The following is a 14294-nucleotide window of genomic DNA, read 5'->3' as shown; positions in this document are numbered from 1 at the left end:
ACAGTCGTGGACAAAACGAGCGAGACCCCTTGCCTTTTCGTTATGCTGATCCGCACAGTTTTAAAGTTGCTATAAAGCATAACAGGCAAGGCGACGATGTGCTACCGACATACTATGAAAGTTCGGTCAGCTGATGTGCTGAGATACCCAGTATTGGCGAATCTCGCGCTTCGAAGAAGCCACAGCACCGTCTTCCACCACTTCGTGGGAAGCGAAATACCTCAAGTATAAGCCAATGTGTTGTATTCGCATATGTGTGACTATGACTTGGATCTAAACTGTGGTTATGGACAGTACGTACGCCCAGATAGCGAATATAACATCACGAATAAAGACAAGGGGAAATGAATTAGGTGTCCTTCCACTTCCGTAACATCAAATATATTTTGGTTATTCTTTCTTAAATGAACTGCGCAGATAATCATTCACCAGAAGTGAATAACATTTTAGTAACACCAGATGATATTAACAGCTTGCCGGCGTGGGTTAGCCGTGCGCTCAAGGGCCTCATATAGCGGACCGCGCGGCTCCTTGCGCCGTCAGTTCGAATCCTTTCCCGGGCATGTATGTGTGTTAGGTTAGGTAGGTTGAAGTAGTTCTAGAGCTAGGGGACTGATGACCTAAGCAGTTTGGTGGCATAGTTCCTAGAGCCATTTTTCCACTTTTCGCGTAAATTTTATTTACATAAACGACTGTATCTTTAGATTGCGTTGACATAGCTCACTCTTTTACATCACCAAGGGACCGTATACCGCAGGAAGTGCGATACATTTCCGATTATTATGTCCACCCGTACTCGAGGTAAACGGGTTTTAGGACAGATAGACGGTCAAGAAAGTGAGACCAGTAGGGTTCCATTTTTACCGATTTACGTGACGAAATCCTAACAACGAAAATAGCTATCAAAGTTACTGAAGATAAGGGCTGCGTAATAATTTCCCCTACTCTTTATTAGAAATGTTCCAGTTGCAGTCGATACATCAGCACATTAATCGTAGCTATGCTTCCGATCCAAATCACGTTTACAGGAATGCAAATAAAATCCATTTGCCTATACACGTGGTAACTCAGAGCCCACTCCACCGCGTTGTAGATGAGCGAGCATTCCCATTGCTAGCTACCTTATGGAACACCTCGGCTAATGAACGTTTTCTGCCTGTGGCACGTCTAATGGAGAATTCGAAACATTGTAGAATACGTTAGGCAGCTACGTCGCCGTTTATTTCCTGGGGTGGTGCAGAATTATCCTACTAAATTTACTCGCTAGTAACAGTTTTTTTGTTATTTAGATAAACATCCCGAATGATTGTCACATCATCGGTGAGATAAAAGTAGACAATTCATGTTTTTGAGTCCAGAAAGCTCTATGCAGCAGAAACTGCAGATCATTTTGCCATTTTCATTGCGAAATTAAGGCTTATTCATGTCTGGGGTAATAATAGAGGGCTGTTTGCCTGGGTTGTCTGCTACGTAGTGAAAGGTGTTTGTTACTGCAGGGAGGTCTGGTTTGTTTTCGGTTCAAATCTCGATGAAGGCAGATAGACGATCAGTAAAGAAATTTTAAGAAATTCTAGCGCCTCCAATACGTTTTATTGCTACCTTTATTCTGTAACCGGCGCCCTGTGGATGTCGATATGAAACTCTCGTAGAATTTCATACTTGTTACTGCCTACTTTTTCCGCTTCTGTCAATAGTTGAATTTACTTAAGTGTGGCACTGAATGATTTTTAACTGTATTTCGTTATGAATCTTCACGCTTTGCTAAATTTGCACACTTTCATGGTAGGTCAGCAACGGTAATCCAGTATGACTGGTCTGAACGTTGACACAGACCATTTCGCGGCCGAATGCGCATAATATTTTGCTAATTCTTAACGATCTGGGGTACTTTGTCTCACTGAAACAGTTATGCTATCTCGATAAGCTGAAATTCATTTTCATTAGTACAGTTCATACTAATTAGCGTTTCTTATTTCATTTATATCTTATATTTAGGTGTGGTGGTTAACACACTAATCAGCATTAATATAGTCGTACACATGACTGAAAACAGTCTGACAAATTTCGGATAGTTTTTCAATTTCACGCCTATGCATAGTATGTTGGTAGCACTTCGTCGCGTTGCCTGTTATGCTGTGTAGCAGACTTTAAAGCTGTGCGGATCAGCATAACGAAAAGGCAAGGGGTCTCGCTCGTTTTGTCCACAACTGTACAGGGAGAGCTGATTGTCACGAAAACGGTAACGGAGAGGAAGGTCCAGGGAAAAGTGGAATGGCGGAATGCGTCAAGCCAACCTTAGGGTTGAACACTAAAGAGAGGAGAGATTTTGCGTCAGACCGAGATTGCTCTAGGAAGGGTTACTTTGCACTGAATGGATGAAAAGCACACAGCTGACTGTGCGTTCCACCCATTCTGCTAGCAGCGTGCAGGCTGGAGTACTCACGTCAGCAACAGGTGCGCCACCTCCCCAAACAGTCCGTTGTGCAGCAGCGGCGTTTCGGCCGCCTCGCAGACAGCCCTCAGCAGGCACGCGTGGCCGTCCGTGCCTAGCCTGCCGTACAAGATACAACAGTCAGCACTACACGTTTATAAAGCAATTACTAGTAACAGTACTTTCTTATGAGGTGTAAAACGAAAACTCTTCAGAGTCAGTGGGCGTTTGACGAAGCACCCACTATCTAGTTCATATGCATCTCTACGGCTTCGGAAGATGACTGTGGTGTAAACTACAAGACATAAAGAGGAAAAACAGAAAAGAAATGGGGAGTACGAGTAGCACTCGCGCTCCGAGATTTCCGTACAACTTAATTATGTATATAGGTAGTTCATTCCTCCCGAGAACAGATAATCTCCGTGATTTTTCACTGTGCCGCTCGTGGTCTCACGGTGGCGTTCTCGCTTCCCGAGCACGCAGTCCCGGGTTCGATTCCTGTCTGGGTCAGCGATTTTCAGCTGCGCCGAGTTGACCGGGTGTTGTGCTGTGTCGTGTTGTGTCGTCTTCATTATCATCATTCCCATTACGCTCGGAGGAAGGCAACGTCAAACCATCTCCATTAGGACATTGCCTAGTTCGGCGGTGCTGGTCCCCTGCATCGTCCCCTAGGCTCTGTGAAGAAGCATAGGACTTCATTTCATTTTCATTCATAGATATATACTGACAAGATATCCGTCCTGGAAATTCCAGAACTTTCGAGAGTATATTAATTTCGGAGTCAAATTTTTATTGTAATTTCGCATTGACAGTTACAATTATTCACTTATTTTATTAATACGCTTTGCTAATTGGTAAGTGCAGATGCATTGACTTTGTCTGTTCTCATCTCTTTTCCGATTACTGGTAAGATTTGCGGAAGTCTGTTGTTGTTACGCAAATGTCGTATTGTTCTGTGGAACACACCGATGGATATTTTATTGGCTATTGAAATCTCACCACAAGCAATCGAAGTGCAATCACGCTTTACTTGCAAGTATTACTTTACTCTGAAACATTACAGGTGCTTTTCGTGTTGAAAGCATACTCCCTCACGAAATCTCTGTAAGGAGAATGAGATGATGTGGCGGTAGCCGAGCGGCCTTGGCGTGTCACTTCTGGATAACAGAGCCATCGTTTTCGCAGCGACAGTACGCTTCACTCCATTGTGCCAATAAGCACGAAATATTTCTGAATTATACACACAAAGCTTCCTCGTGAATCATTCTAGCTATTACGGAAAATCACATCAAAATCCCTGCGACTTTTAGCAGATCAAGGATGCAATGTAAGTTCGTAATCGCGAAAAAATATTTTTGTGCGATATAATTACAGATTACAATCTTCGGATTTTTTCAGTTACTTTCTCTGTTAAACCGTGCTTCTTGCCAAATTTCATGACTGTAATTCAACCTGCAAGAATCCACCACTCGTACTAAACTTCCAGAAATATCTCAGTTTAGCAGCTGAGTGCGCAGATGGCGGTATAAGGGGAGCACAGTATAACTGCCCAGGATTACCCACACGAGTTTTGCGATAATTAAGTCAGTCCGTCTTTAAACTAAGCTACTGAGCCGCTGCGTAGGAATTCTTCCCACATGTGGATATGCTCTCATAGTTTTATGTTCCCTTGCAGAGCCGCAGCAGTGCCGTCGGATTCTCAAAACCCAGCAGCGCCGTCGGATTCTCAAAATTCAATACTACTGCCTATGTTTTACGTAATGAAGCAGTAAGAAGTTTTGTACAAATAATGTTTACACGGGATGCCGTTATGGTGCCTTTATTTAAGAAATACCGTAAAATAAACTTGTTCCCACTGATTATAAGCTAACTATTAACGGTACGAGAGCATGGTCTACCGCATGACTAGATTGAAATACATCCTATCGACGACTGCCGAATATGGCGCACAGTCTGTAACTTGAGCGGACAGTCGGCACAGTTCGTATAAGATCGTACATCTTCGGTTATGCCAAAGCTATTCATGTATTTATTAATATCACCGTTTCCTGCCATTGTAAAGTTAGTGAAAGATATTATTTATGACCCGAAGACACCTCCAAATGTCTGAGTGGCGAAAGGCGACTTTATTTAGCAAATATTTATTAATGACAATTACTTGATTCATGGCAGAATAAATGTATATTCCATACACGTCTCTCTGCTTACGTCACGAGCAATTTCTGCATCGGAACCTCATCCCACTCGGTCTGAAATCGCCAGATGGCCAACCGCCTCTGCTAGCCAAAATGGTGGGAAGCTACAGGTCGCCCCTTACTCCGCACGTACTGCAGCGCTGATGCATTCGCTTTACGTAGCATCACTGGAAATGAAGTAAAATGCTCTCTTATCTGCAAATAAGTATTACCTTACAAACGGGGAGTACCCTATAGGTTTTGGTGAGTGAGTCTGCGAGTATCAAAATATGGCTGTATCTTTTTATTGCATTGACTTGCAAGGTTAAATTTTTTTACGCCCAAAACGCCATAGAGGTTACTATGTGACATAAATTTCAACTTAATATCTCTGAGCATTCCTGAGGGAAAGGGGTCTTAACAGTCGGACAGGCAGATGGTCAACTAAGTGATCCCATAATGGTTACGTTTCTATCGACTGAGGTACTGAACCCTAAGAATGACAGTTATTCCTGAATAGAGCATATCTCAACGATATACACACCATGGGGTACTTTCATTTAGGAGCAGATGTGTCAGGACATAATGTCGCATCAAATTTGTTCGCACCTGATTCTGTGTTTGTAGAATAGCGGAAAGCTTTTGATACCATTCCTCGCAAGTGGCTTATAAGCAACTTGTGTGCCTGTGGATTTCCTCTTAGTAATAACTGACGGAAAGTCGTCGCGTAAAACAGAAGCAATATCTGTCATTCCTCCAAAGAAGTGTTATACGCCCTCTGCTATTCACACCTCTTGTAAATGATATGGGAAACAATCTGAGCAGACCGCTTACGTTGTTTACAGACGACTCTGGCATTTAACGTCTAGTAAATTAATTGGAATACCAAAGCAAATTGCAAAATTATTAATGTGGTTTATCGTGTAACCGAAATTTAATAGATTCTTTTAGTACTCATGGGGATGACTTCAGTCTTTTCATTATTTATGTTCAATGGTGCGAAAGGGGCCATTGACAATAAATAATGACAACACCGAAGTCATCCACATGAATATTAAAAGGAATCCATTAAATTCCGATTACACGATACATCACATAAATCCAGGGGTTGTGAATCCAAGTAAATACCTAAGGATTACAATTATGAGCAACTTACATTGGAACGTGCATGTATACAGGTGGTGTCCGTTCTGTCGGACATGGCCGAAACAACAGAAAATATTCCTATATGGCTTATTTCAATAGTGGTACAAGTCCATTTGTGTTCATTATGAGATACAGAGTCCTCAAGTTAAATGAGCACTGAAAAATCTGCAGTTGAGATATCAGAAATATTCAAGCATATGGCTTCTTGCTAGAGATGGACCTTTCTTTCTGTTTGTTTGGATCATTAATTTCAGATGCATTATAGGCAGAAAAGTGGGGGTAATGGACTTGTACCACTATTGAAATAAGCCCTTCATATATTACGGGGCTCAATAATTGTGAGTAGGTTAATGGATGAACGCCGTATTGCAGCATGCGATAAGCTGGAAATCTGGATCGATCAGGGACCGCGTCCCGATGGCCGAAGCGGTTAATGCAACAGCTCATGACAAGCGATAGATCCAGGTTCGAGCTCCGGTCCAGCAGAAAATTTCAACTTTCAGCATTGCATTTCCAGAGTGCACCCAGCCTTTCCCTTTCCTTCACATTCCTCTATTTCATAATAAATTCGCACGAAAACTTTCATAACTAAAGACTGTGTTTATTGGTAGAACAGTTGGAAGATACTACAAATCCACTATAGAGGACTACTTACACTACCCTTGTCCATCCTCTGTTAGGGTATTGCTGTGCGACACTGAATCCTTACCAGATAGGACTGGAGGAGGACATCAAAATAGTTCGAAGAAGGGCAGCTCGTACCACATTATCTCGAAATAGGATAGTGTGCCGTGGATATGATACGCGAGTTATGATGGTACGCATTAAAGAGAAGGCGTTTTACGCTGCGCCGATATTTCATGAAATTCCAGTCGCCAAACTTCTCCTCCGGATGCGAATATATTCTTTTCACTCCCACTGCTTAGTTAAGAGGTAACGTGTTTGCCTAACATGAAGCGATCCCGGGTTCGATTCCCGGCCGGATTGGAGATTTTCTCCGCCCATGTACTGTGTGTTAAGTTGTCATGATCATGATCATCATCATCATCATCTCATCACCGCCAACGTGCAAGTCCCCCAATGTGGCGTCACCTCGAATATGAGTTGCAACTCGGCGGCCGAACTTTACCGGTTAGGGCCTCCCGGCCAACAATGTCACACGATCATTTTTTTTCTGTTGACGACTACCTACATGGGGGGGGGGGGCGGGGGGGGGGGGACATAAGCGTCGTAATAAAATAAGAGAAATCACACCTCGCGCGGAATATTTAAGTGTTAGTTTTTTCCGAGCGCTGTTCGAATGTGGAATGGCAGAGAAATAGTGTACAGTAGCTCGATGAACCCTCTGCCACACACTTACGTGTGTTGAAGAGTAGTCCCATAGATGTAGATACAGATACGCAACCCAACGAACAAGCCGGCCGGTGTGGCCGAGCGGTTCTAGGTGCTTCAGTCTGGAACCGCGCGACCGCTACGGTCGCAGGTTCGAATCCTGTCTCGGGCATGGATGTGTGTGATGTCCTTAGGTTAGATAGGTTTAAGTAGTTCTAAGATGCAGGGGACTGATGACCTCAGATGTTAAGTCCCATAGTGCTCAGAGCCATTTGAACAAATTTCCAAAAATATGCTTTCTTCGCGACTTCCCAGACAGTATGTGCTGCCTGTTTCATCAAATTGCACGGACGTGTTGAGCTTAGCCGCATCGTAAATGCTTCCCATACTGAGCAACTGTATTTTGTGTCAAAAACTTGTGCAGTTGTTTTATCTGCTGAGTTGTATCTCTTTTGTGTATGTCTGGTAGTTGCTGCACAGCCGTCTTCTGAAACTCTGGAGGTGCTTATTACTAGCCCTATACTTTTTTCGTCACAAAATCGTTCATAAAATGATAATGTAGTTGTAACAAGTGCGTAGATCCAACGCACTTCAGTGAACACCATACGAAGGTGAAGACACAAGCAAATATCAACATATGCTTGCATACAGTGAAATTCTTGAGCTGTTTCTGTAAAAAATATATTATCAAAACCGGATGTATGGTGATGCTGGAAAGATGGCCTTGCAAATACAGCGTTTACACGGCACGTAGGATTTGTAACATTCAAGAACAAGGTCCAGTTCCACCCTTGCGCTTTGACTCATAACTTCCTGCACGACGTCATTAGTATACGTTGCAAAAGATGCAAGCGACCTGTTATTATACGTTATCTGTGCTTGCCCATATATCTCGTGTAATGTGTGATGTTCGCAAACAGCAAGTTTAGCTTAAACTGTCGATAGGGAAATAAGTAGAGCGGGTGGAACCCGACGTTACTATATTGCTGTAGTTTGGTGTCCAGGATAGATTAGCTTGCAGTCTAGTACACTTATTAAGTACTTTTGTATGAAAAAATTTATTATTTAATCTAATTCTGAATTTTTTTCCGAATGGGATTTTTTTTTATTGTTGGTTTTTATGTTGTGTTTCGTTATTTTCATTTGCAGGGCTATGTTTTTGGTATCAACTGATGTCTTTCAGTTCAATAGAACTGATGGAAATTACGATGTTGCTTCTTGTTCGGTTTCCGGGTTTCGGAATCGCTGTCTTCCTTACATATATATAGGTCAAAGAAAAAATTCTATTCCCATTGTGCGATTTTTATATTTTTAGGCTTGGTTTATTTTAGACAAATTCGTTTATTTAATTTCTCGATTCTCTTGTCTTTTGGGGAGAAGAGTGTCTGGTATCGTTGTCTTCGTTTGAGCTAGGTCAAGAGAATGTTTCATTTTCAGTTTTGTATTTTGTTTATATTTTCGTTACATTTCTTCAAATAAATTAGCGTGTCCTATTTTTGATATCCTAGTCTTATCTTTATTAACTTATTTTTTAAGTTTGTCCCAGCCACAAACCCCTTCATACCCATAGTTTTCTTGTTAATTTCATTTTCTTCATTGAGTTAAATACTTTTCGTATTTTTTACGTTTGTTTGTGAACGTAATGGTCTCTGTTGTCGCCATCTCGAAAAATGTAACCGGCCTGTGTTTTCTGCTGTTGTCTCAGTAATTAACGTAGGCTATCGTCTTTGCGGGTAATATGAAGTCATTGGTCAAAGCAAACTACGGAATTGGACAGCACTCTATTCGCGATTTTCTTTACGAGCAATCTTCCATTGGTTTCTCACAAAACTAATTTTAACGGTATTCGTCGATTTTAATTCATGAACTCTTTACATAAAAAGTAGCGTTATACGTGAAAGAAGCAATAACAGATATAAAAATCTCATATGGCCCGTCTATTACTGAGCCTCTTGACATTCGAATTTGTAGGCTGATGCACACGCCTTCAGCACGAACACATGCCATTCGTTAACACTCATCTCTTTGCGAAAGTAGATTGACAATTTTATACAAAGAAAGACCATAGGTCTTCAGTGTTCGGGTTGTAGACACATTGGTTGTTACGGACACTTTCCCTCTCTGGAGGATGCGGCAGAGTATCCAGGGTTCGGTTTCAGGAGGTGTGGATGGATTGAAGGAGGCTCAGGGTTTTATTCTCTCTCTCTCTCCCTCTCTCTGTCTCTCTATCTCTCTCTCTCTCTCTCTCTCTCTCTCTGTCTCTTTCGCTCACCTCCCTCTCCCTCACCTTCCTTCCCTCCCTCTCTCCCAAAGCAGTCATGAATGTGGGTTAAACGCTCCTCCCCTCTAATGAGCCACAGATACCTACAAAAATATTAATAATAAAAGTAAAATTTAGTGCCCATCATTTGTGGATAATTTTGTAACGTGGCAACATTTGTCCAACATATATTTAATATTCTGTAAATTCATTTTCATTCATATTCATATTGGACCAATGCTTGTGATGCACAATCCCATTATTAATCGTTTCATTGGCTGTACCAGCTAGCACTATGTACCAACCATTTTTGAAGTACTGCGTGTCTGGGTGTTAATTACAGCTCAACACTGAGAGAAAGGGTAATGTTGGCAACACATTCCTCAGAAGCTACTACCAGCTAAGGAGAAATGGGAAGAGTGTCGTAACCTGCAGGGGTGGACATTTATTGCCCTGAGAGAGAGCAGAGTGAGAAGGCGGCAGTTCGCAATGCTGCAGGCCACAGAACCCCCATAGTGCAGACTGTACGAGATGTTACGCTCTGGTGGGCTGAAAAATATTTGGGAACAGCATAGCTGGCACAGGGGAGGAACAAAGTCAAAAAACATTCTTTGTAGTGCGAAGGGATGCACGGGGGTTCACAAACGATGATCGCAAGCTGACGTCTAAGGGATCTTCTTACAGGAAACACCGGATCACACTTCCCACCAAAAAGCAGAGATGAGTACTTGACTGGCGGAGTGCTAAGGATGTAGGTGGGGAAATGGGAACTTCTAGAAAATCTTCTGAAAGGAGTATTATCTTCAGGCGTTTAGCTGGCATATTCATGATCTATGCACTGGGAAGTAACGTTTTTTTAACGGTCACTGGGATTCGTCGCCTGAGCGCAGACGTAGACAATGCGTGTCGAGGAGGGAGCAGGTGTGCAGTGTAGAGACACACTTCCCTGCAAGGATCGATCGGAGACACTTCCCTCTGTGGATCAAACCTCGCTCGGGAGAGCCACAGCAGAGAATCTCACGGTTAGATTTTGGGAAGGGTTGATTTTGCCACAAGAAGCATGTCAAGCCGGTTGTAGTGGCGTGGCAAGACAGCCAAGCCACTTGGAGGTGGCCGAAAGGCACGCGTTAAGCTCACGCAGATTGGCGTGAGGTCTGGAGCAAGGTAAAGTAATTATCCAATAAAGAAAAGAACGTAGTTCTTGGAATACTTAACTTAAATCCACAATTGGTGTACATCTCTCTTGACTGTACATAATTTCCATTTCAATATACACTGGTAATGGCGCCTTGCTAGGTCGTAGCAAATGACGTAGCTGAAGGCTATGCTAACTATCGTCTCGGCAAATGAGAGCGTATCTGTCAGTGAACCATTGCTATGAACGTCGGATGTACAACTGGGGCGAGTGCTAGGAAGACTCTCTAGACCTACCGTGTGGCGGCGCTCGGTCTGCAATCACTGACAGTGGCGACACGCGGGTCCGACGTATACTAACGGACCGCGGCCGATTTAAAGGCTACCACCTAGCAAGTGTGGTGTCTGGCGGTGACACCACACCGATTCTCTGTAGAGACAGAGTTGTTATTCTGTTTACTCCAATGCTTGGCCTCTTTTGAAGTCTGACACAAATTGAAGTGCATCTTTATGGAAGGATACTTGAATCGAGTTTCTGTTTGCTGAGCAAACAGAAATCTAGACTTGTGTTCTGTCTTGTACTGACATCATTTCGGCTCTCTGAGTTTGCAGATGGCATATAACGTCCACTGTACAGGCAGACAATTAGAGGTACGCCACATACACACCGCCTCCACAGCAGAAAAAGCCGCGGCGGGCAGGTCATCGGTGCACTATAACTGCTGTCCGCATTTCGACAGGTGACACGCCCGCTTCTGTTCGGCGAGTAGGGAAACACAGTAAATGTGTTCGAGTTCCATTTGCTTGTCCACTGAGCTTGTTCCAGAGTGTATGTCAGTCAGAGTTTATGTCTTCTGTTCCTCACCGCTAATCAGCATCAGCCACTTTTGTGTACGTCTAATAAATGGGGCACTGTCTAATGAAAATTAAACATATGTTCTGCCAGCCTCGAAATTACACGTAGGATAGAACCTGAGATTGTGTATTTCATATTTGTACAGTTTTTTACCCTTCGTATTTTTTGAGAATAAATCGTTTACGGTATCCAGGTCGTGATTCTTTGTAGTAGCATCACGATAGGAATGATTGGTTTCACTTGCTAAACTGAAAATCTGTAGGTGTAGACTGTCAAAGGCAGGGTCGTTATAATAATTTCTAGGCGTGAGAATTTCATTGTGGAGATAACATTAGGCAACCACACATAAATAAGCTATATGTTGCATGCACCATGGGGGCTCTCATAAAAATATTTTCATGCTTTCTGAAAGCCTGATAGATGCAGCAGTGCAAGTCAGTGTTCTGGAAGATACAGCCAACATGACAGGCTGAAGAATTTCTGCAGTGGAAACATGATTTATGGCAAATATCAGAAGTGCTTGGAAATGGAAATTTGTCGTAAGTACTATGGGACCAAACTGCTGATTTCATCGGTCCCAAGGCTTACACACTACTTAACCTAACTTACACTAAGGACAAAACACACACAGCCACACACACACACACACACACACACACACACACACACACACACACACACACACACACACACATGCCCAAGGGAGGACTCAAACCTCCGACACAGGGGACGGGGGGGGGGGATACGTGTGAACCGTGGCAAGGCGCCCGAGACCACACTGCTACCCCGCGCGGCCAAAAGTGTTTCAAAATATTTAGTAACACATATTGGGCAAATAGACAAAATAGCAGAATTCAAATATTTGGCAAAGACTATTCAAGAAATCGGTTTGGAAAAGTCTTCTTTAGAGGAAAAGATACATATGAAGGAAAAAACGTATGATATAACTAAGAATACATGCAAAAAAAGTCCTTATCAAAGCTTTAAATAAAGCACTGCAACACAGTAATGAACTGGAATGCCTATATGAAACCGAATGTATGGTATTAAATTATAAGTTTCATAAACTAAAAACAATAAAAAGAGTTATAAGGAAAGGTTACGTTCTCATCAAAAGGCAGTGTTTTCGATTTTGGGATCACATCACCGAACACCTATTGAAAACTATATGGATGCGGAGATGACTACTTTTTGGAAGTATTTACGGAATCAATGACAAAAGAGTCACTGTGTAGATCTTCAAATAGCTTAGAAAATAGTAATCGACAAACACCTGGATTCAAGACTTGGAAACGAATAATATAAGAGAAGAAGAAGTATTGGAAAGAGATTTTAGGAAAAAGTTCTTGAAACTGGAGGATGTCCAGAATAGGAAGAAAAGAAAACTATCAAACGTGGTCTGAAGACAGAAAAAAGAAACATAGTGAAACAATGAAGGAATACTAGACGAAAAGGTAAGAGTAACGAGGGATTAAGAAATGAAATTGGAACGTGGCCTGTGGAAGTACTTAATACAAGAAGAAGAAGAAGAAGAAGAAGAAAAACAATAAAACATACAATCTGTTTTAATATAATAACAATAATACTTTGTTAACATCAGTGATTCGTACATCGCTTTAGCACAACTTCGAAGAAATTGTCATTCAGTGAAATGAAATTGTCGGAAAATTTGAGACTTGAATGCTGGACGCCATTACTTTGAGGCCACAATAACCACGAACTCAGATACCATAGTCAACACCAAAATTTGTAAAATATAAATTTGAAGGGTGCATTCGCCAAGTATCTTTATTTCATTTAGGTTGTGAACACATGTGTGCTTCGACTGAGCTAGTGGAAACTAGGAAACCTGTTACCTTCAGACATTGCCGCCTACATTCGAGAAGTTGGTCTTTCTGTATTTCTTTTCTTAGTAGGGGTCTTTCCGTTTCTGCCTTGGCTTATTCAACATCAGGTACTGTCATCCTGCGAAGGTAAGTTTTCTACCTGCGGTCCATACGTAAATCCGTCAACTTGGAATTTTAAGCTGTGAAGTTCCCTGTGTTAAACATTATAGAAATATCTAGAATTCTTTGCAATTTTTGGCACTGTTAGTTTTGATGCTACATTATTCTCCAAACGTTAACTGAGGAATAATGGATATTGAGTTTTTACTAAAAAAGTTTTTTTGGATTGTCTCCGTGTTCATGACAACTTCTCCTCATCCCTTCCTCTTCTATCTATACCTCCCTCCCATACTGCTCTCATCGCATCCTACAGACACATACGAAATTCTATGGAAGTATTGTAATTGATCACAGTCCACAAACATCAAGAAATTGTCTTCTAAATCAAATTTTTATTGAGACTAAAAAAATAACTTCGGAACAACAGCACAACAGATTCCTGTAGTTGAATGGTGCAAGAGTCTCCTTTTTACTGGGATCAAGAGTGAGGGGATGGACGACACCAGCTGTTTTACTTACGCGTTCATTATCGAAGTGAAAACTGCATAGATGGCAGCACGGCCAACATTCAGAGGGAAGTGTTGCGATATCTCGCTTATGTTTGACGGATGCGCGTACAGCCCTTGGAACTGCAGGAGCATCCCAACCGAGCGTTTGGACATCTTCACCGGAATAGACAGGCCGACGACCCACTGTAACAAAGCGGTTCATGTTAGTTTCAGCCAGCGCAGCGTGCCACAGAATTAATGAATCACTACTGTTCATTTCAGGAATAAAATATTTCTCATTGTATGTAAATGTAACTTAAAATATGTCATACATATTATCTTAAATTGAGGACAACAGCAGCTAAACGTTCAAATTTTTCTGGGAAGGGGAAAAAATTGTCTATTTGTACAAAGTTTATTTAAACCACGACCGGTTTCACTTCAATTTAGGCACATCCGCCTGTGAGCTAAACAGCAAATATGTGTTTTACATTTATTTTTCTTTTTACACTGGCCTAGTAAATATT

General features: G+C 42.0%; 1 protein-coding gene across 1 annotated transcript in view; it reads right to left on the bottom strand.

Moving 5' to 3' along the window:
• The window catches only part of LOC124805425, a 107505-nt gene that overhangs the window by 70960 nt on the left and 22251 nt on the right, over positions 1 to 14294 (bottom strand). The window contains exons 3-4 of the mRNA XM_047265987.1: positions 13799 to 13971; positions 2444 to 2551 (exon numbers count right to left, since the gene is read on the bottom strand). Of these exons, the coding sequence (XP_047121943.1) occupies positions 2444 to 2551; positions 13799 to 13971 (281 nt within the window). The remainder of the gene's footprint in view (positions 1 to 2443; positions 2552 to 13798; positions 13972 to 14294) is intronic.

This window comes from Schistocerca piceifrons, chromosome 7 (genome assembly GCF_021461385.2).
Source record: "Schistocerca piceifrons isolate TAMUIC-IGC-003096 chromosome 7, iqSchPice1.1, whole genome shotgun sequence".
NCBI lineage: Eukaryota > Metazoa > Arthropoda > Insecta > Orthoptera > Acrididae > Schistocerca > Schistocerca piceifrons.
This window is presented reverse-complemented; position numbering and strand designations above follow the sequence as displayed.